Source organism: Neolamprologus brichardi, chromosome 7 (assembly GCF_056152115.1).
Source record: "Neolamprologus brichardi isolate AB-2024 chromosome 7, ASM5615211v1, whole genome shotgun sequence".
Taxonomy (NCBI): domain Eukaryota; kingdom Metazoa; phylum Chordata; class Actinopteri; order Cichliformes; family Cichlidae; genus Neolamprologus; species Neolamprologus brichardi.
The window spans coordinates 42,424,200-42,447,689 of NC_142110.1; the positions used below are offsets into that span (position 1 = coordinate 42,424,200).

The 23,490-nt window shown below is 38.4% G+C and overlaps 1 protein-coding gene across 3 annotated transcripts; it reads left to right on the forward strand.

The window, feature by feature from the left end:
• The first annotated feature begins 1,553 nt into the window (after window positions 1-1,553).
• On the forward strand, window positions 1,554-22,852 carry pnpla7a (patatin-like phospholipase domain containing 7a). Of its 3 annotated transcripts, none has more exons than XM_087843621.1 (36): window positions 1,554-1,675; window positions 2,087-2,138; window positions 2,255-2,329; window positions 2,569-2,656; window positions 2,960-3,042; window positions 3,452-3,552; window positions 3,655-3,795; window positions 3,880-4,039; window positions 5,190-5,270; window positions 5,833-5,961; window positions 6,117-6,197; window positions 6,323-6,452; window positions 6,552-6,617; window positions 6,724-6,800; window positions 6,930-7,085; window positions 7,245-7,322; window positions 7,798-8,003; window positions 8,118-8,249; window positions 8,441-8,564; window positions 9,720-9,833; window positions 10,130-10,196; window positions 10,564-10,713; window positions 11,081-11,144; window positions 11,399-11,567; window positions 12,058-12,240; window positions 12,445-12,563; window positions 12,713-12,869; window positions 15,356-15,472; window positions 15,550-15,619; window positions 15,817-15,933; window positions 16,082-16,230; window positions 16,351-16,503; window positions 16,717-16,836; window positions 18,256-18,340; window positions 18,791-18,906; window positions 19,238-22,852. In XM_087843621.1, the coding sequence occupies exons 1-36, from the start codon at window positions 1,665-1,667 to the stop codon at window positions 19,241-19,243; spliced, it is 3,927 nt and encodes a 1,308-aa protein (XP_087699747.1). In that variant the 5' UTR covers window positions 1,554-1,664; the 3' UTR covers window positions 19,244-22,852. The 3 variants fall into 3 exon arrangements, with proteins under 3 accessions (XP_087699747.1, XP_087699748.1, XP_087699749.1); XM_087843622.1 differs by having other exon boundaries at window positions 18,794-18,906; XM_087843623.1 differs by having other exon boundaries at window positions 16,720-16,836.
• Window positions 22,853-23,490: the final 638 nt, after the last annotated feature.

Sequence of the window (23,490 nt, forward strand, 5' to 3'; positions counted from 1 at the left end):
GCAAATGAATTATGGTAATAAAATTATTGATTACATGTCTATATGACTCTTGATGTATTTATTTCTATGGAAGCAGTATTTCATGCAATATAGCAGTAAAATTCACTTTCCAAATCTACCTGACCCTATATACAAAAGTAATTGCCCCCTAAACTTAATGCCTGTTCGTGCCAGCCTTGACAGCAAGAACTGCAGTGAAGTGTTTACAATAACTGGCAATGCGTCTTTAACATCACTGTGGAGGAATGATAATCTCTGCATTGCAGAATTGTTTTACTTCAGCCATAATGAGAGTTTTTCAACTTGAACAGCCTGATTACGGTCATGCCAAAGCATCTCAACCTGGTTTAAGTCCGGGCTTTGGCTAAGTAACTCCAAAACCTTCTTTTTGTTTTGTTTTTTGAACAATTCAGAGGTGGACTTCTGGTGTGTTTCGGATCATTGTCCCTCTGTATTGCCCACCTGCTCTTGAGCTTCAGGTAATGAACTGATGGGTGGAGATTTTCCTTCAGGGTTTTCTGTTAGAGAGAGGAATTCATGGCAAGTCATGCAGTCATGCAGGTCTTGAAGCAGCAAAGTAGCCCCAGACCATCACACTACCACCATGTTTGAATGTTGGTATGACGTTCCTTTTATCAAATGCTGTGTTTGTTTTATGTAGGATTTAACAGGCCCCAAGTCTTCCACAAAGATTGACTTTTGTCTTGTCAGTCCACAGAGTACTTTCCACAAACTTTTAGGGATGATGTTTTATTGACAAATTTTAGATGAGCCTCTGTGTTCCTTTTGGTTAGCATTGGTTTTTGCCATTGGATTTTTCCCATGGATGCCATTTTTGCCCAGTCTCTCTTTTTTAAATTGTTGAATAATAATGAACTCTCACTTTACCAGAGGCAAGTGAGGCCTACAGTTCTTTAGAACTTGTTCTGGGTCCTTCTGTGACCTTCTGAATGATTCGTCATTGTGCTCTTGGAGGTTTTTTGGTATGGTTGCAATGCCTGGGAAGGTACCCTACTGTTCCAGGTTTTCTCTATTTGTGGATAATGGTTCACCATGGTTCACCTGCCATTTCTAAGTCTTTGAGCTTAGAGAAATGGTGTCGTAACCCTTTCCAAACGGACATATATCAATGACATTGTTTCTCATCTTTTCTTAAGTTTCTTTAGCTCGTGATATGTTGTATTTTGAGATCTTTTAGGCTAGTTCACAAAGAAGTTCTAGGTTAAATCCGGACTGGGTGTGGCTAGTTAAAGCTCATTCAGCTTTCGTATTTTGTATTTACATATGTTATCATTGTCCAATATTAAAATGTATTTCATCATGTGAAGTAAGTGTGACAAATATAAATATTAAACGTCTGAAATAGGCAAAGGTAACTCGAAAATGCTATAGAAATATTAAGCACCATAAGAGACTGGTCGAGAAATAAACAAACTCCACTTCCTCTCGGATGTTTGTAGCCTTCAAAGATGCTTTGTTAAAAACAGGAAGACGAGGATGTGCCTAGTCCGTTTCTGATTGGATAAATAATCTGAGCGCTACCAAGGTAACAGCGGATAAGGGCGGAGCTAAGCAAATGACAGCATAAAACTTTGTTAGCTTCTCGCTAACTTTATTCTAGCTTCTGTTTAGCTATGTTATCAGCTTGAAAACGGCACCCCAGGATGCTCGAAAAGTAAGCCTCGTGTCTTTTACACCCTGTCAACTTCACAGAGTTGGACTATCTTAGTTCTTCAAGATAACTTGTGAAGCAGCTACTCTCAGTCAGCTGGACAGCTGCTAGCGAATGTTATTTTAGCTAACGTTAGCTACTCCATTCAGACGTATTCAGTAAATCGTCTAAAGCTTGACGTCTATCGAAAGTTACTTTGTTGCTGGCTATTTATAACACCTAATCGTGTTTTGGTAATTTTATTAAGATGAATTAAGAAGGTGACACGACGCTACATGGCGAGAGTGGCTGCTAACATACAAATCCGTGTTCCCCTTCTTAATTTTTGCCTTTTCCTCAGCAACTTTTGGTTCCCCTCGATGGCATGTGATTTTTGGGTTGCAGACTCAGCGTTAATAGAGATTTGTCTTATAGGTTAGAGTGTCATGGAAAGGATGATGGAGACCTGTGCAAAATGGCCAGTTCAGTAAGCGCATAATTCCAGTTAAAATTATTCCTAACTTTGTTTGAAAGGAGAAAAGTCAGTTAGTCGGAAGCTACCAGTGTTGAACATGTATTACTTGAATCTGTTGTTATATTTAGGTGGTAACGATGAGCAGAACTGATTTCCGTGCACGGCTGCCACAGTTTTTGGAGGAGAGGATGCAGACCAGCATGGTATGTAATGGAAATTGAGTGCCTGTGTTTTGTACAAGAAATGAGGGCCCTGGATACAGTGTTATCAAATCAGGCGGTTTTCCACTCCGTAGAGCTCGTTTTGCTTAGAGTTATACGGATAATTTAATTGTGATGCAAAGTTGGACTAAAAACAATAATTTTACAAACGTGCTGTACTCTATGTAACTGTGCTGTCATGTGATCATACTATTGCCTCATCAGTCTTGTTTGTCTTCTAGCTCACAGGTGTATTGATTGGAGCTATGGTTGCAGTTGTGCTGATTGGGATTGTGGTGCTCTTCCTTTACAGGAGATTCAAACATGCCCGTGAGTCATCTGACCTCTTGCTGAACTTCATATTTATTATATATATAAATAAAATAATAATAATGATATTTATTTTATTTATAATAAAAAAGTGTGTGTGTGTGTGTATGTGTGTATATATATATATATATATATATATATATATATATATATATATATATATATATATATATATATATATATATATATATATATATATATATATATATATATAATTTTTTTTTTTTTTTTTTTTTTTTTACACACTTCTGCAGAATGACATTTGTTGTTTATCTGCATTATATTTTTGGATTTTCTGACAAGGTAATCAACAACCGGGTGTACCTCACTATCGATTCAGGAAACGAGATAAAGTGCTTTTCTATGGAAGGAAGATAATGCGAAAGGTTGTCTTTTTCTTTTTTTCCTCCTCCGTTCTGTTGATGGCTCATACACGCTCTCTTGGTATAGTCTATTAGTATAGTCTAGTAGATTGTTATCTGCTCTATAAAAACTAGTGAATTTTGCTTTTAATGCTTTTATGCCAACAGTTGATGTCCAAAAATACTTGATGTTAACATCTAGTTGTAGTTTCCAACACTACTAAGACTATAGTTTAACCCTAATACACAATGACTGAAAATGCCTTCAGTAGTTTGGCTTGATGATAAATGACAAACAGCCTTTCTATGTTTAATCCAGCAGTTTAAAAAAAACAAAAATCAGTTTTAATATTTCTTAAGTAGAAGTACAACTTTGGATAAAATTCTTTTTCTGCATGCAATAAACAAAATATATTTGAATATTGTTTTGTAGGTTAAGACACTCTCCTCACTTCCTTCTCCATCCCATCCCTCGCCATCAAAGCAACCACAGCGCATACGAAAAAGAACCAAAGTTCTGAACATAGCTCGCAAGTATGACGAAAGAACACATTTTTATTATCTGTGTACTCAAGGCTTTTTGTGAAATTTGTGTTTTGTTTTTAAAGTACATGTTTGTTTTTCTCCTTCTGACAGAATTCTGAGGATCCGGAGAGACCCTCCCACCCTGCAGCCCAAGGAACCCCCTCCCTCCCTGCTGGAAGCTGATCTAACAGAGTTTGAAGTGCAGAGCTCGAATCTGCCTTCTGAGGTCCTGTATATGCTGAAAAATGTCAGGTAGGCAAGTCAATTTTTCCTCAATATTTAGAGGTGTGTGTGTGTGATTTTTCTTTTTAATTGCTTTTGTTCTTCAACTTGTAGGGTCTTGGGCCATTTTGAGAAGCCTCTGTTTCTGGAGCTGTGTCGACATATGGTGTTTATTGAGCTACAGGAGGGTGAAAACCTGTTCAAACCAGGAGATGATGATGACAGCATCTACGTGGTCCAGGATGGAAGACTTGAGTTGTGCATACAAGAGAATGTATGTGAATGATGTATTGACTTCCATTTGTCTCTCTCTTCATGCTAATTTTGAAACTTAATTACCTTTGAAATTCTATTGCCTCTTTCTTTTTATCCAAGTAATATTGTTTTTTTTTATTCTTACTGTCCTGTAGGGCAGGGCAATATGGCCAAAAATATAAACATTTAAAAGTGCAAGTGCAAATTCCTTGCTGACAGTTTAACCAAAAGGCATTTCCAGTACAAATTAGCTGACATATCCTCAGCATAACCATGTATAATATCCACAAAACTAAAAAAGAGGTTATACACACACACACAATGCGGTAATATTATGTTGAAGCACAGTACGTATTACTCCGCGAGGCTCCTGACTACGGTAGACATAATGCTCCGACAATCCATCAAGCGATGTGGCTTCGTAGCTTAGCAAAGTCGAACTAAAGCACTTTTGACAGATTTTTGAGCACGGTGTACCACCTAAAATTGGTTTGGTAATAACGATGGCCTGCTTGCATGCTCTACCAAAAAATATGCTTTGGTGTGTATCTGACAGATGAAAGCCCAAACCAGTTCCACATCATTGAAGTTGCACCAGCTTTACAAACCAATTCTGGTTTATCTGTTTCATTCAGCAATCCGCTTTTGCCCTTCTCATTCTCCGTCGCCGCCATGTGCATATGAAAACAAAGGCACTGCACATGCGCGTTTACCCATATTCCAACCCGACCTGTGACATTACATCAATTTATATAGAAAATGGTAAATTCAAAAGTTGTATTGCAATTTTAACAACTGTGCCCACTGGCCATTATTAAAATTCAGTTTAAAAAGTGTGATGCAAGGTCAGCTCCAAACTGTACCTAATTTAATTTACACTCATTTTCAGCGCCTTTTCTGTTTTCCAGTTTTACTTCTAATGATAAAGCATGAACACCAGAGGAAAGTAGAATAAATAGTAACTGCTTAATTTTTGCCATCACAACAAGTGAGTGGCATCCCAATATGTTGTTGGCTTGCTTAAATTCTAATCATGTCCACTTAGCTGAAGTCCTACTTTCATCCAACTAGATGTCTGCAGATTTGTTTAGAAAGTGTGAAATATTTTTTACCTTATTAATATTATTTTGTTGACATCATGTCCTGTATTCTTCTTTTTTATATTGCAGGATGGCACAGAATCAGTGGTGAAGGATGTCCTCCCCGGAGACAGCGTCCACAGCCTGCTCAGTATTCTGGACACTATCACTGTGAGCTCCTGTTTTTTCTCTCTCTAGGTTATGTCCTCATTTGCCTTCTGAAGTGTCTGTGTCAGTTTGATTTGTTTATTCATTACCTTCATGCCCCTGAAACAAAAGTAATGTACTTTGTATTTGCTGTAATTTGTTTTTTTTAAAGCTGCATCTTTTCGACTTTGTTTTTCTCTTCTTAAAATACATCATTGTCATCCTTTTCACACACTCAGATTGATGTTGTTTGGAACTGATTGTGCAGTAATGAACTCAAACCACGTATGTAATGTATAGAAAAATCAGTTATTACAATAGAATAACTTTTTCATATCTTGTTACTTTGTTGCCATTGCATAGAAACCATTTAAACACTATCACACTTGTGTTATAGAGCTTTGAAGTGTTGACAGTTATTTAGGCCACATTAAAATGCTGCAAGCACAGGTACACGTACAGGTCACGTAATAAACCTTAGGGAAAGTATCCTTAGCCCAATTTATTACTTAGAGGACAGTTCCAAATAGATAGCTGTGAAAGATGTGGATGAGATTTCTCTGATTGTTATCTTCGATTTTGCCAGGGTTATCCAGCTCCATATAAAACTGTGTCGGCACGAGCTGCAACTCGCTCCACCATCTTACGCTTACCTGCTTCAGCCTTCGAGTCAGTGTTTAAGAAATACCCTGAGACACTTGTACGCGTCATTCAGGTAAAAGAGTGCATGATGTGTTGAGTGTTTGTTTTTTCTCCAATTAAACATCTAATTTGGATGTAGCTACAACATGATATTATAACATGATAGTATATTCTGCTGGGGTTTTTGTGTGTGTGGGTTTTTTTTTTTTTTTTTCCCCCGTGTTTCAGATAATTATGGTGCGCCTCCAAAGAGTCACCTTTTTGGCTTTGCATAACTATCTGGGCCTAACAACTGAGCTCTTCAATCTGGTAGGAGCAGAATTTGTTATTGGACACCTATAGTATTTATGTGCATACACATGGTCACGATGACTGTGTCACACGAGTTATGATGCAATTATTATTTTTTATTTACTTTTTTCCTTGACCGACAGGAGAGTCAAGCAGTGCCCTTGACCAATATAAACAATGTGATGGCAGAAGCAAATACTGGAAAGATGACTCGACGTCTCCACTTCCAGGACGAATCACCTGCCGGAACCACTGAAAACACTGCAGAGACAGGTCAAGCACACACACAAACATGCACTACATGCCGTTCAGTTTCAGCTTTGTCTTGTATTGAAACTGATCCAGTGCTGGCACTGACTTTGTATTAAACAGATGGTGTAAAGGACAGCCCTTCAACCAGGAAGCTGCGATCTACCTCTATGCCCACTGAATGCACAGGTGGGTCACTGCCTTGGACATAAGCGATCATCAAATGCCACATGGCTGTATTAATTTCCTGCACAGATGTACTCGTTATCCTAATCCTTTGTTTTCTGAGTTACAGGTAATGACCTGAGCATGGCCTGCGAACGAGCTCGAGTTACCATTGAGGAGGCTCCATCAAGTCCTATCACTCACAAAGTAAGGTCTGCTTTTTACATTGAAGCGTGGTGACAGGTCTTGTGTGTAAATGTAACACAATAGCACAGTATCTTCTGCATCTTACCTACTTCCTCCATAGTAGTTTCTCTCCTGTGCCTGTCTTTGTAGTCTAGTCTGAAGAAGAGTGTGACAATGCAACACACACCATCTGAAGTATTTCACTATACAGACAGCGGAGGGCACGCTGATGCTACCTATCTTGGTAAAAGCAGTGCAATCCTCCAAGCTGCTAAGAAAGACCTGCTGGGAATCATCCAGCTGCAGGTGAGGGGTTAATTGGAGAAAATTCAGCTGGTGTCAGTGTTCTGATCCTTTCAATGCACCCTTTTAAATTTATTTTTGTGGCATGTTAAGTGGGGAAAATGTTAAATCCACAGTCTTGTCATCATAAGTGGATATTTAGAGTGTCTTTTTCTATTGCAGGACCCTAGACTGCTTGAAGGCAGAGTAACCGTCCACCATGTCAAAGCCGGCTCTGTGGTAGCTCGTCAGGGAGATCAGGTTGGAACAGCAACTTAGAACCTAGCTACTTTTCATTCTGTTTAATATTTTACTTCATTTCATCCCTTTATTAATTTATGCCTCTACTGGACAGTGTCCATGCATTGCAGAGGGTCGACCTGGGAAACTAGTGTGCATGTAAAGTTGCGTCCATGTGAACTTGCTTGTGGGAAGAATTAGAAAGCGGCTCCCTTATACTATCATATGGTTAAAGGCTATCCTGATTCATACACAAGAGGGGAAACAGGTTAAGCTTATAAAGTAAACAAACTAATCAGTCATTTAAAAATCTAAGGGATGACTGGGAATGACTTGCCTGTAATGCTTTCAACAGTAAAATTTGAATCTCAACACCGGTATTACTCATCTTAAAAATCATGAATTCAGTATTTCACCACCTGATTGTTAACAGCATTCAGAGTCGGACTGTTAAATCTGAGCATTTTCTCTCAATCATTCCCTCTTGGTGTTTTAGGAGGTGAGCATCCACTTCGTGATTTCTGGCCTCCTCCATGTTTACCAGCGGATGATTGACCGTGAAGAAGAATTGCGCCTGTTTGTAACGCATCCCGGAGAGCTTGTTGGTCACCTTGCTGTTCTGACCGGAGAGCCCCTCATATTTACAGTTCGAGCTCAGCGAGATTGCAGCTTCCTCTCTATTTCCAAAACACATTTTTATGAGTGAGTGACACACATCCTCACACTGTTGTGATGTTCAGCACTGTAGAGTTGGAGGGGAAAACAAAGATGGCTACTTCTACTTTGTCCTTTTGTGGATTCTTCTTTATTCCTTAGGATAATGCGAGTGGAGCCCAAAGTGGTGCTTAATGTTGCTCATGCTGTGGTGAAGAGGATGTCATCTTTTGTCAGGCAAATAGACTTTGCTCTTGACTGGATGGCTGTTGAAGCTGGCAGGGCTGTTTACAGGTATTCCTCTGCTGACCTTGTGTCTCATGTGTGAAATCAACTCGTAACACTACAGGCATTACTTGGTTCATGCGGGACAAGTTAATAAATACTAATCGAGGGAGGGGAAGCTGACTTTGGAAATGTGATTGTGAGTTGTTTGCAGATTTGCAGTAGACTGAAGTTATCTGTATTTTCTTTTCTTTTTGCAGGCAGGGAGAGAAATCAGACAGCACTTTCATAGTGCTGAGTGGTCGACTGCGCTCAGTAATCATGAAGGAGGATGGCAAGAAAGAGTTGATAGGGGAGTACGGACGTGGTGACCTGATTGGAGTGGTAAGCACCGTGACAGCCAGAGGGAAGACAGCTGGGGAAGAGTTGATGGAAGACTATTAATATCCATGTTGTATCAAACAACACTAGCTGTTTGTTTTCATATAAGAACCTGTTAAAAGGTTAGATATAAAAAATTACAATGTTAATATCACAAATGGAGCTGCCTATTAGCTGTCAGTATACTGCATATGGCTGATGAGACTGGATTTCCTGTATGTTCTACTTTCTACTTTCAGTAAATGCAGACTAAGACCAGTACATCTTGGGATATATTTAAACAAAGGGGGGAAAAAAAAGACCAAAAAATGTATCCAAAAGGCAGCTGAAATGGAATATGCATAAAAAAGCATGCACCAAATTCATTTGCCAGGCTGCCAGAGGAGTGTGGGTGTTGTTAACCTTCAATACTGGTCAAAAGATTTGGGTCCCATGATGTTTATATTTATATTTACAAAAAAAACAAACATAATAAATGGATTGTTTGAAATTATTGCACTTTATATTACAATCAAAGGGAAAAGGGGGGGGGGGGAGCAGCATGACTTTGGGATACATTTTTACACAAACATGATTTGATGACGATGATCAAATCTGATTCTAAAGTATCTTCTAAATATTTTAATAGTACTGCCAAGTTTTTCTCAAATTAAACTCTAAAATGGTATTTTCAACCTGTGTAAAGCAAAGTCACTTGGTTTAACTCATCCACCTCTCTGTCAGCTGGTGTGACTGGTTCAATGCTTCTAATAATACCTGGGTTAATGGATCCTATGGTTACTGTTACCTGGAGGAGAGACGCTGTCATTGGAGCTTCTGTGATAGGGATTGTGAGACAAATTTAGCATGGCTCAGATGTCAGTTTTAGATGAGGGGTAGAGGTTAATTTTAGCCTTTTAGCTTTGGATGTATTCTTATTTATTTGTCTCCTTCGATTAAAAATAAATAAACAATCAGATGTCTGTTCAGAATATACAGTGCCTGCCCTAAATGAAATAATTGATACAGAAATGGCAAATTCCAGGTATATTCTGTACTATTATTTATAAATAATTATATCAGCATTTTTGTTATTAAGATGTCCAATTAGTTATTTACTTGCATTCCTGGATAGGTTTTGTTTGGATTTTGTGTAATTAATGACTTGTCTGTGTGCAGGTGGAGGCCTTGACCCGTCAGAACAGAGCGACCACAGTACACGCTGTACGAGACTCTGAGCTGGCCAAGCTACCAGAAGGTGCACTTTGCTCTATCAAGAGGAAATTCCCTCAGGTAGGCCTAATCTAATGTGTTAAATTCATCTGATTTGAAAACAATTCTGTTAAAGTAATCCTTTTTACTGGAGAGAACAAGCGCTATTGCCTCACCCGTCCCTTTCCTTTAAACAAAAAAAGACTTGAAGTAATCATGAAAATAATACAGATAATTAATACATTTAATCAAACTAATAAAAATAACATGTTGCATTCACTGAAATTCATCACAGTAAACATTTAAAATAAAGTCAGGAAATGACTTTGTACTGCAGAGTCTGAGTAACAGGGCTGATTATAAAATGTGCATCTCAGGTTGTCACCAGGCTGATCCACTTACTCGGACAGAAGATACTGCAGCAGGTCAATGGTCCTCTGACAGGTGTGTACATCTGTGTGCTATGTTGCCTATTTTGCAGGCTCTTTCCTGGCTCAGACATACTGGCAGTTTTTGTTGACGTACCATAAAGGCAGTGATTGTGTGGCACATCTGTTTGTTAATGGATAAACAAATATCTTGTGTTTAATTATAATAAACTGAAAATGTTTTGATACTGTTTGTAATTTTTCTTTGGCTCTTGCTAAAAACCTCTCAGAAAGTCCTTCATGTAGGGGCTGGGAAAAAAACAAACAAACTTTGGATTGAACATATGCATGGTCTACACGTGTTTTAATTGGTTAGGTTCTCCCATCATTTCTGGTATTAAATCTGTTTTTTCACCATTTGCAAATCTGTAACACATCTCCAGCTCGCAGTTTGGCCCTGCACACACCAGGAAGTAAGTGGGATGCAGGAAACCAAGCCTCCAACCTCTCCACTGTGGCAGTCCTGCCAGTATCAGAAGAGGTGCCTCTTACTGCCTTTACTCTAGAGCTGCAGCATGCACTCCTTGCAATAGGTAAGAATGGAAAGAGATATGGAAGCTCAAATTTGGCTTATAATCATTCACTGCTGTTCTCGACACACAAAAAACCGCTCCAGGTCATGGATGATTGTTTATTTTAAACATATGACCCGCCTACTGCTGCTCTTCACTCAGTCTGTTGTCATTTTCCAAAACTTCTTATCGAGGACATGGAGGCATGATTAGAGGGGCTGCCATGATGGAAATGCTCTCCCCTTAAGAATTCTGGATTCCTATTTGCATCCTAATTTGAACTGTAATTGAATCAAAATCAAATCACTTTTCATCTGTCTTTAACCTGGACGTAACACCTCCTTGAAGTAGACATTCATCGGTGTAATCTATCATCTCTCACATAAAGGTCCCACTCTTCTACTGACAAGTGGTATTATCAAACAGCGTCTTGGAGCTGCTGCACTTGACAGGTATGTTTTGTGCCAGATTCAAACATTTTATGCAATTTTGCAGGTCCATCTTCTCTTATTCAAACCTCAAATAAAATGAGTCATTTTCGGTGTCTTACTGCTGTCTGTTGGTTTTTATTTTCTTTGTGCTTTGTCTTTCACGCTCATTAAATTCTGCTAACGTTTGCTCTATTGGCACAAGGGGAAAATGGATGTCTTGGATGCTGCCAGCAAAGCAATGCTGCCTGTCATTAATGGACTCCTTTCCTCTTTAGTGTTCATGAGTACCGTCTGTCCAGCTGGCTGGGCCAACAAGAAGACATCCATCGCATAGTTCTTTACCAGACTGACTACACACTGACCCCGTGGACACAGAGGTGCATCCGTCAGGCTGACTGCATCATTATTGTGGGACTAGGAGAGCAGGACCCTACTGTAGGGGAGGTGAGGTGTTCACTGGTTCCCAGGAGAAGAGAGAGGTGTATTACTAGGAACTGTTAGAGCTACACTTTCAAATCATGCAAAGACACCCCCAAATTACTGTGAAGCCACATTCACAAATTATTGTGAATGTGGCTTCTTTTCACCTCTGCCAGCAAATCAGAAAAATACCTGAAAGTGGCAGTGTGGTGAGATGCACCACCTGCAGGGTAAATAACTCAGTTAACAAAGATTCTGCAGTTCATTAAAAACAGTTTTGTATGAAATTGGCAAGTTTGGTACTGGAAGCTTTCTGGTTTCTATTTTGTTCAGAAATGACTTGAACTGTTTACCTGCATGAAGTCAAGATTTGTCCATGTGGAAAAGAATCTCAAAAGCAATAATATAATAATAATAATTTTTTTTTTTTTTGTGTGTTAGAGAGATAAAAGCTGATAACATACTCCTATAGTTCATGAAATGTTCAAAAATATCTGTGCTGCTTTCTCTGTAGTTGGAGCGTATGTTGGAAGGAAGTGCAGTGCGTGCGCAGAAGCAGCTTGTTCTGTTGCACAGAGAAGATGGTCCTGCACCCAAAGGAACCGTAGACTGGCTCAACATGCGAAGCTGGATTTCCAGACACCTCCACCTTGCCTGTCCCCGAAGGGTCTTCTCCAAACGAAGCCAGCCCAAACTGGTGAGAATGGAAGACCTGGCCAGAATGTGCTGTGTGTGTATAAAAGCCCCCCCCCCCCTTTTTTTCCCCCTCCCTCCTTGCAGATCCTCCCTCAGCTTGGCATTTCATAGTTTTTCTTATTTCCTGTCTTTCAACATCAGTACATTAATTCTTATTCCACTTGTTTCGTCATCTTCTTTTAGCAGTACTTTGCTTTTTTTGCAGTTGGAGCTGTATCAGCGTGTGTTTGAGAAACCAGCAGATCGCCATTCTGACTTTTCCCGCCTGGCTCGTGTTCTTACAGGCAATGCTATTGCTCTTGTCCTGGGAGGAGGAGGGGCCAGGTAATGTTTGTCACATGCTTGTTTCTCATCATAATTTTAAAGACAACATTATACAACATCAGCTCCTAATGATGCTGGTTATTTATGTCAGTCTTTTCTTTGTAAAATTTTTGACTTTCCATGTTTGTTTCTCCCACCCTTCTAACCAGGGGTTGTTCTCAAGTGGGTATAATGCGTGCACTATGCGAAGCTGGCATCCCCGTAGACCTAATTGGCGGAACATCAATTGGTTCCCTGATGGGCGCTCTATATGCAGAGGACCGTAGCCACAGTCGCTTGAGGATAAGAGCTAGAGAATGGGCTATGGTAAGAGTCAAAGTGGCAATTACTGTAGTATTTTAGATCTAAATCTTTCTGAATGCACTGACATCTGCTTTGCTTTGTTTTCCATAAACTATTCAGAAGTTGTCTTATTCTTTCTTTAAAAGTCACTTCTGAGGCAGTTACCAGAACTCTCAGTTCAACCACAGTATAATTGTTTTGGGTTTTTGTTTTTTTTTCTTTTCCCTCTTCTAATGTTGCTTAAAAAATAAATAATAAAATGGAGGTATGGTTTCCTGGAATGACATTGAGCAGAGAAGTCTTGAATTTGATCAGTGTCAAACTTTTAATGATAACAATCTAGAGCATGTTTTAATCTTGCTTTAAACTGGGTTAGTTATACATGGGTGTGAGACTTTCTTCCTGAAATGATTTAAGTCTAATCCAATTTACATCTCAGTCCTGCTTTTAATCTGATAAACCATGCTGAGCACATTAACCACCATTTCATATCACGTACAAGTCCTTTTCCTGCATTGAGTGGCTCTCTGCCTTAGAATGACTTGGCCTACGTCCATGCATCGTTTTCTCTCCGTTTTGGCCTCCCGTCTACACTGAGACGGCACCGAAAGTAAATGCAGCGTTTTCAAAACGCTCTCGAAAACGCATACATTTGAAGACTGTGCTTATGCGTTGCATTGTGGACAGCGAAAATGGAGACTTTTGAAAACGATAATGCATGTTAGTCATGTGACCAATTAAACAAAGATAGCGGAGGGCATTATACAGCAGTTGTTTTGTTTGCGCTTAATTTTGGCAGCCCTATTAAGATTAATATCAGTTTGTACATGCTTCAGATCGCTTTTCTTCAAATTCTTTAATTCTCACTCACTTTTGCAACTTTGTACTTTTGTGTTACTCGCAGCTACAACTCCACCTCATTGTTAGTCCATTTAAAAAAAAAAAAACCCTCGGTGCTTTTCCTCGACATTTTGTCGCAACGTTTCAAAGAGCTGGAAAATAAAGAAACGGCAGACAGAAATGAGACAGGCTGAATCTTCTTGCGTTTCAATGTGGATGCAGAACTCTGTGAAAACGACTGAAAACACTAGTGTGGACGCGGAGCGTTTTCAGGCAAAAACACCGTTTTCAAATCTATCCGGGCTAGTGTGGACGTAGCCTTAGATGTAACACTTCAGCTGTATCCCTATTTAGTATGCATTGATCTGTGTTTGCAAGCCCCGCTCATTCTCATGTTCTCTTACTGCATGTGGAAAAGACAGAGTAATGTAAAGAGTTATCACAGTGATCAACAAGGAAATGGAGTACTCCGAAACTGTGCCATGTTAGGTAACCCTAGGTAACATAAGTCCCGGGGGCCATAGTAATAGTAATAGTAAGTAATAGTTGAAAATTTACTTTCCTGTCATTTAACTGTTTATCTGTTAGTTAATTACTTTGATGGATGGGTAGTCTTTATCAATAGGAAAACTTATGAAATTATAGTGGACTAGTGAGCCCACAGTAAATTAACAAAACTTTATATTTTATAATTACAGGACTGCCTGTCTAATGAACTATCGTAACTTTTTCTTTAACTTAACACATTTATCATGTTTCACTGGTCCAGCCTGCTAAGATCAAAGTGAATTTGACATCACTGTCCTGGATTTTCTGCTCTAAAAGTTAGCCCCACCTCACAAGTTGACAGTGTTGATGTGTTATATCTTAAATCTTAGCTAGAAGACATGAAAGTTAAACATGCAGGTAATGTTACAGATGAGCATTTTAGCTTACAAGCTGGAGTGAACAAATTGACCAAGGGTGTGGTGTGGCGTCAAAATTAGTTTTGCAGTATTTTGAAGGCATTGAGGCAAGATGCCAGAAGTAGCTTTATAGTGTAATACTCGTGACACAGTATTGACAACTAGCAGGGCTTGTTACCGGTATTGATACCGGTATTTTGGATGCCATGATATGGCACAGCCCTACTTCTAGCACGTTTTAAGAAAAACAAATTCATGTGGACATGTTAATACTGTAAAAAATGTAACTTTGTTGGAACATATCCATTAAAGCTGATTTGAGACACCTGCTCTGTCTCAGGTCTGCAGGCAGAGCATTTGGTAGGTTTTGGTTTTCCACGTTGTATATGGCCTGTCCTCCTCTGGCTACGTTCTTGCCTACAGAAGGTTCAAAATAAGTTTGTTCTTAGCAGACGCAAATGATGAAAATTAAGATGTCACAGGAAGCAAAACTGCATAGTCAATATTGTTCAAATGATTGAGAAATGTACACACTTGTCAGACAAAATATGACAAAAATTAAGTGTGTGGGTTTTTTTTTTTTTTTTTTTTTTTTTTTTTTTTTTTGCAGTGCTGGGTATAAGGTGAGAATTGTATTAAAATGAAGTTAAACTTTTAGGGATTAATTCTGCTTTGCACTTAAGCAAGTAGATCTTGAGTTGCTTAGAGGTGAGAAACATTTATTTGAACCTCGTTTTAATTTGACTCTTTTGGCTTTTCCTGTAGGAAATGACTTCAGTATTTAGGAAGGTCTTGGATTTGACATATCCAATCACATCCATGTTTTCTGGTTCTTCCTTCAACTCTGGCATAAACAACGTCTTCAAAAGCAAACAGATTGAGGTGAGCTAAATGACAGTAGGTGTGACCCAGCTGTTGGAATACTGATCTGAGGCCAGTGTAAATTCTGTGTCATGTAGGACCTTTGGATCCCATATTTCAATATCACAACTGACATCACTGCCTCTGCCATGAGAGTACATACTGATGGTAAATACAGTGTTCAGTTTATTTATTTTGAAAGAATCATTCTGGTCTTGAGTTTTCTGAATTGTGTTTTTTGTGGTCATAGATGAACTGACTCTTTTTAATAGTCTCTGATTAATTTTTGGTTGATTCAGATTGGTTGCTTGCAGTTGGGCTTTATGCCTTTTAAGTAAGTTTAAGTTGCTTGTTTGTTATTTGAGGTTCTCTATGGCGGTATGTCCGTGCTAGCATGTCTCTATCGGGATATCTCCCTCCTCTGTGTGACCCGAAAGATGGACACCTGCTGATGGATGGAGGCTATATTAACAACCTGCCTGGTTTGTTACATTCAGTTTGTACTTTCCCTTATTAAGTATTAAAAGTTGCCGTACTTTGATGTAGTTGCTCAGTTGTTTGCTTATAGCAATATATTTTTAATTTTACCAGTACTGTATGCTGTTTGTCTTCTTCCCCTGATTCTCCCAGCTGATGTTGCGCGCTCCATGGGGGCCAAAGTGGTAATAGCTATTGATGTGGGCAGCCGGGATGAAACAAATCTCACTAATTACGGCGACTCACTCTCGGGCTGGTGGCTGCTATGGAAACGCCTTAACCCCCTAGCTGAGAAAGTTAAGGTGATGGATTGATTAGGAGTAAAGACACACCATGCTGTGCAGCAATGTTTTTAATTCTATCAATAAAAATAAGGATATTTTTGGAAATCATTTCAGTGATTTATAAGTTAATTTCAACAGGTGCTAAACATGGCAGAGATTCAGACTCGGCTGGCCTATGTGTGCTGTGTGAGACAGTTGGAGTCTGTGAAGAGCAGCGATTACTGCGAGTATATCAGACCTCCAATCGACAGATACCGTACACTAGAGTTTGGCAAGTTTGATGAAATTGCTGTAAGTTTCAGAATTTTTTTTCATCTGAAGTCTTTTACCCCTGATCATGAACAAGTATTGAAACTTTCAGATGTTGTAAGACAAAGGTTATTCATTATCTAACACACTAGACCAACTTTTAAAAATAACTTCTTTGGCAAATAGAAAATGGTACTGATATCTGAATATGTTTGTGTGATTTTTTTTTTTTTTTTTTTTTTTTTTTTTTTTAAGGAGGTGGGGTACCAGCATGGCAAGACTGTGTTTGATGTGTGGCGTCGCAGTGGTGTGGTGGAAAAAATGCTGAAAGACAGACATCAAGAAGAGTTCCACAACACGCAAAGCAGAAGCAATGTAAGGATGTTGGCAGTGAACAACACATGGACATACACTAGAACATGAAAGAGTTCAATAAAAATCAACAGCAGAGTATAGACTTTTCTTTGATGTAAAACCACAAAAATATTGTGATGCAATACAATATAGTATATTGAACTTAATCAAGTTGTTTTAAAATGCATTGCTTTAGGGTTGTGATGACATTGAAAACTTTCGTTCTCTAGCTTTTAGCAGCCAGATTTTGAGATGCAAATTAAAAATGAAATACTAGCCATATTCAAATCTCACTCCTCTGAATCCAATGTAAAAGCAACAAATGGACTTGTAAGCAGTCCTATTACAAATCCCTTTAAAAGAATACAGCCGTTAACAAAATGTGTCAGGAAAAAATTAGAGGGTATAAAAGCTATTTTCTACAAAAGGGAAGCTCGAGGAGGAGAACACTTCTCTGCTGTAGTTTATGGTCTTAAGTAATCTTACGAATCTGACTAATTATCTTCAAAATCCATGTTCCTTGCATCCAGAGTTTAATTAATTAATAAATAAATTGTATCTTAAAGTGAGTTTAACACCCCACTTGCAGTCCTTTCACATTCAATTGACCAGTTGGTTAATTAAATATTTTGGGATCATTTTCTCACATTTTATTGGTTGTGCTATATGACTTGCTGTTAACAGTGCAACATTTTAAACCTTAAGCTCTTTTTTTTTTTCAGACAAAGTAATAATAATAAAACTATGAATTTGCTTTTAATGTACACAAAAATAGATTTTTGTGCACCAGATTTGTTCCAAGCAATGTCACAGAAAGACAAAGCTCCTAACCAAAAGATGACGAGAATGATGAAGAAGTTATTTACTCCCAGTTTGAGCAACAACACAAGGATGAAGGGTAAAACAGCAGGACTCACACTGGCAACCTCCCCCTCCCTGATAAGAAACAACAAAGGCAACAGAACAATTGCTGAAAACAGGATGGAGCCACTTTTATGAATGCAGATCTGAGACCGTAATGTTTAAGACTAAATGGCTTCTGTTCTCATTCTTTTAAACAATAGGCATCCCACACAGTTAATAAATGCCTTTCTATTTTCAGATGCTACTGGAGAGTACAACAACCAGGGGATGCAATGCTTCTCCTTCTGTGATACATTTGATACTATTTATTTGTGTGGATGCACAAAATGCAGATCAAGACTTAAAAACATAACCAAGGTTTTGGGACTAATCGAGCTTAAAAAAAAAAGGCAAAATTTCCATTATACTTTGCTGTAATTTCCAACACACAGCAATCTAGAGGAGGACGACTTCATTATAGTGTTTCTTGCAGCTGGCATGCTTTGCACACAGTTTGGAAGCTTATTCAAAGACAATAAAATTCCATAATGCCTCCTCAGCAGTCCCTGTAACTGACTGTGGCTTTTTTTTTTTAAGGTGGTGACATGTCCCAATGCTTCCTTCACTGACCTGGCAGAAATTGTGTCCCGCATTGAGCCCGTCAAACCTCCTCTTGTGGATGGTAAAACTACTGACACACACTCCAACACTACAGCTTTCAGCCACACTCAAAGTACTTTTTAAGTACGCTCATGTCTCTATGTTTGTATTTGTCATTCCTGACCTAATGAAAAACAAATCAACCCCACAAACAAAAGGTCATATTTTATTAGGTCAGAAGTTTAACAAGTCAGGAGACTGACTTGTTAGCCTCAGTGTAAAACCCGCTGACGGAAAAGGGAACGTGTTTTTATTGTGCAATTTAGTAACTAAGCATTTACAAACTTGTTTTTATTCCTGTCCTCTCTATTTATAATGCATTTGTCATCAAAGTCCACCCTGTATGACATTTCTAATGTTCTGACTTATGCACCTGCACACCCACGTGTATTTGTCACCATTCTACACTCCAAATATTCCAGTTTATTCACCCACAGTGTGCTTCCTGTCCCCCACTCTTTCCTTGCATCAGAAGAATCTGACTACCACACTGACTATGAAGAGGATGCACTGGAGAGTGCTCTCTCTGACATGGAGACGTATAATCGCTATGGAGAGCACACTGAAGGGGAGGAGACGGCTGACACGGTGCGAACTTGTGGTAGTAAGATTAGAAACTGTGGGCTCTCTTTAAAGAGAAGAGAGCAAGCAACCACAGTGAGGAATTTGTTTTTACTCATGTCTAAAACAGGCTTTTCAGGTTCCATTTTAATAATTAATTTTATTGTTTTGCAACACAGATTTCCATTATTGCAAAGGTTTGTCTGGCTTACAATGACGACACACTTAGTTAAACTAAAGTGATATAATTTAGAAGTTGGGGCTTGAGAACATTGTATACCTGAAACAATACAATTCAGGTTGTGTTTTGTATTTATTTATTTTATGGCTGTCTGACAATTTAAACATTCATTTTTAGATTTAACAAAGAAAAATGGGGATGACTATGCACACCTCAACCTGATTCTCATGATGTAGAACTGGATGGGAGATCGACATGCTCCATTACCCCGCCCACCAGCTGCCACCATCAGTTTCCGGCTATCCCTAACAGTTCACTGGAAGCGATGTCAAACCAGCAAGTAAATTCCAAGTAGTTTGTTTTTTTTTTGAATGGCGGAGTAATAAAAGTTGCTTAAACAGGTTAGCACAATGGAAGCATTCTGTCTTTGCTACATTTTACCCTCTAGTGTGAAAGACCAGACTCTACCTGCAAAACCTGTCATTTTGTCTTCTGTGACACTGTGTGTGTGTGTGTGTGTGTGTGTGTGTGTGTGTGTGTGTGTGTGTGTGTGTGTGTGTGTGTGTGTGTGTGTGTTTGTTTTTTATAACTTGCATTTCTGCCGACGCCTCTCGTTATCGATACAGGGAAGAAAATGAGCTAGCAACATAGGGTTGACGAGCAATTTCCCTGCAGAATAAGCGAAGCACAAACTTCTAACCTCCTTAGTCACCCTTCATGCAGTCATCTCACTTTCATTTCCACTACACTGTTTAACATACTTGTGTTTGGTTTTTTTTTGTTTTGTTTTTTTAAAAACAAGCTGAATTATATCAATAGGTATTTTAAGGAGCAGTTATCTGGACTGTTAGACAGTGTAATGCCAACATGTCCAGCCTTTGAGTTTGAAACTTTGTTCTGGCCATGTTGGATTGGAGCTTAAAATATTTTCAGTGGTTGCAATCCACTTCAAAAAACTAGTTTCCCCCCTTTTCTGGTGAGAGCCCCCCCCCCCCCCAAAAAAAAATCTGTTTTGAGTCTGTTGGAGGCTGCTCAAGGCTGAACAGCAAACATTGTGGATCTGTCAAATGAAATCTGTAGCTCAACTTGTCTCTACATAGTTTATGCACAGGAATATGTGCTTGACCAAGTGTAGTTTGTTTTTGTTTGTTTGTTTGTTTTTGTTTTGTTCTTACCTCTGCGATGTAGAGCTAGGGTAAATTTATATTTTTATTTTATTTTTTATTAAAAATAAGTTATCTGTGCATACAGATTTTTCAATGTAGTCAAAATATATATTTAAAGAATATATACATATTTTATATATGTGCCAATTATGTAGGCCTTCTCGATTAAGAGTTGTTCAGTCATTCCAAAAATGCAATTCAATGCACAATCGGTTAAGTACATAGCTTTGATTAACATGCATACTTGTATGACAGAATTAAATTAATACACTGCTAATTTAATCTACATAGTAACAAAAAGATGACTCAGAGGAAGGATCTTCGCCAAGACTAATACTCCAATAAAACATTTTTCAAAAAACACCATGCTCAAATTCATGTTATTTAATAGTAAAGGAGTACTGTATTTTTCAGACCATAAGGCGCACTGGATTATAAGGCACACTGTTGATGAACGGATCTGTTTTCATACATAAGGCATACTGAATTCACTTGCAGCTGCTCTATTACGATATTGTTGCAGTATATTAATGACTAACCTCGTATTGTGGATGGATTATCTCGGTTGTTCTCCTGACTGAAGTTTGGTCCATTTTACAACATCCTGCCATGCGATTTCATTTGTCGCTAACCATCGGGAACCCTCACGTTAACCTTACATCTTACTCGAGTGGAAAAAAGTTAGCGTTCATCCTCCAGCTTCACTGTGTTTATGTTATGCTAACATAGCTGTGTCGCTAGCAATCACGTAGCAAATCATTATACCAAGTAGGCCGATTCAGTAACCCTGCGAACATCACTGGTTTTTAGTTTTCTGTCTTAATTTATGTTGGAAGTGATAGCAGAGCTGTACATTTTAGTTTTTTCAGAAATCTCTGTCAGAACATGCCGTATCATGTTTAGGTGGAAACTAGCGAGCTAACTTCCTGCTAACTTCTAACTCAGTTAAATTTAATAAATTCTGTTTTCATGGATGCCTGGATGCTAAAATTAATTGTGTTCATTTGACTTTGGGACCTGAAGCGAACAGAGTTTTGGCTCCTGACTACGCTAGCCGTAATGCTACCATCAAGCGGTGTGGCTTCATAGCTTACTAAAGTCGTACTAAAACACTTTTGGACAGATTTTTGAGCGCCGTGTACCACATAAAATCAGTTCAAGGTCAGTAAGCACAACCAGAATTCATACATATGGTGCACCGGATTATAAGGCGCACTGTCGATTTTTGAGAAAATTAAAGGATTTTAGGTGCACCTTATAGAGCGGAAAATACGATTATGTAAAAGATGAAATGACAAAAAGATGGTGTTCTTTCCATGGAATCCTAAAGTTTGATTTAAAGTCCTGTGTTAAGTCTGTGCTGTAGCTGCACCATAGCCTTAACATGCAGCTTTACAAAAATATAACTATATGTACACATCATATGCTCTACAAAGTATATTTATTAGCACAATAAATCTAATACAGCTGTGAAACAACATGTGATAGACTGCCAGTGTAGACAGCTCAGCTTAGTTTAACAAGTGACTAACAGGTGACTAAGCTAATTTTCATTTGGCTGTTTTAAAGGGGAAGCTCCACCGCTTAATCCTGATGTCCAACAAAATGTAATAAATTCTTCCTTTGCTCATTTTTTACCTCTTCAAGTGTCTTCATATGTGACTTCATATTTTTTCTTTTTGTGTAATCCTGCTAATATAAGAAACTACAACAAAAGCGTTATGTCTGTGGTGGAGGTAACTAGTGCTGACTATTATTTCCTGTATTTATTCATGTATTACTTGAAACTAAATTTGTTTTGGTTTTTACACCAATAGAGAATGATAAATGTGAATATGTAAGTTTTTTTTAATGTAACTTTTTTCGTGGCTAACACTTAAAAATCCAAAGATTCTTACATTAACTTTTGTGCTGCTTTTTTTTTTTTTTTTTTTTTTTTTTTTTTGGCTAAACTTTATTTTTATTAAGACATACGAGGTGAATGATTATCACATTGCTGTTGTTGAACTTCTAATTGCTTCGGGAGCATTTTCAGTATTACCAGAACTCGACCAAGGCTGTTTTCTCTTCTTGCTTTTGTTTGCAGCAGATACAAACATGGACTGAGTGTGCGTAAATCTAATTAGAACTTTGCCGATGCAACTTTGCTTTCCTCGTCTTTCATTTCCTTAAACTCTGATGCTACACTGCCTGCAGCCTTACATTATGTGTACACGGTGAGAGAAACCTTGTGATAAACACTTTGGGCTCTCATATGATGATTGGTTAAATGTGCTCTGTACAACAGCTCAAGACAAGAAAACGTTTGCTGTTTACCAATGAGGTGATGGAGTTCGCTCTGATATTGTTTGTACCTAACCCTCTGCACAGGGAATCAATCTTGTCTGGCAGAGTGAACGTCTCATGGATGAAGTGCTGATGTAATGTGTGGAACTGTGCCATGAATTAATAAGCCTTAGATGACCCACGTTAGGGGAGGGGAAAAAACGACCACTTGTGCCCTTATTTGACACCCATTCCAATACTAATGATGTAGACTGAAGAAGTTTACTGTTAAGCCTGTAATGTACAATTACTGCCCAAATGTGTGTTCTGATAAGCTGTTTTACTAATTAAACACTGTTGCATTGTGTGTTGTTTTGTTTTTCCTTTTCTCCAATTGTCTCTATTACAGTTTATTGTAAGAGAAATTGAATTATTTTGGGCTGCAGAGAAAGTAACTAAAATGAAACTATCAAGGGCTTTAGTTACTAAAAGGGCATATCTTATGAATAATGTTGTAAGGCACTTGGTTCTTGGTGAAAAGGATTTCTCCATGCCTTCCAGGTGAGGCAAAATATTAGGAACACCAAAAATGTGTTTCAGGAATGGCTATAATATCCTATAAGTAACCAAAACATTAATAACTGTTATAATTAATATACGAGATCATACTTTTAATTATTTAACAGTCTAAGCATTGTCTCTCAATTTCCCCTTGGCATGAATAGGATTATTTTAATCACCACTAGCCTGCTGATGGAGAGCAGGACGAATCATCCTTGAAACTAATCAAACAAGGGAACACTTTTCCAGTTTTGGTAAACCCTTGTGAATTGTAGCCTCAGTGACCTGTTCTTATGTAACAAAAGTTACACTGGGGGAGTTCAATGTGTTGTGCCTTCAGAGATGCTCTTGCACATACCTTGTTTGTAATGAGTGGTTATTTTCAGTCTTGCTTTCCTATCAGCTGGAATCAGTCTGGCCATTCTCCTCTGACATTGG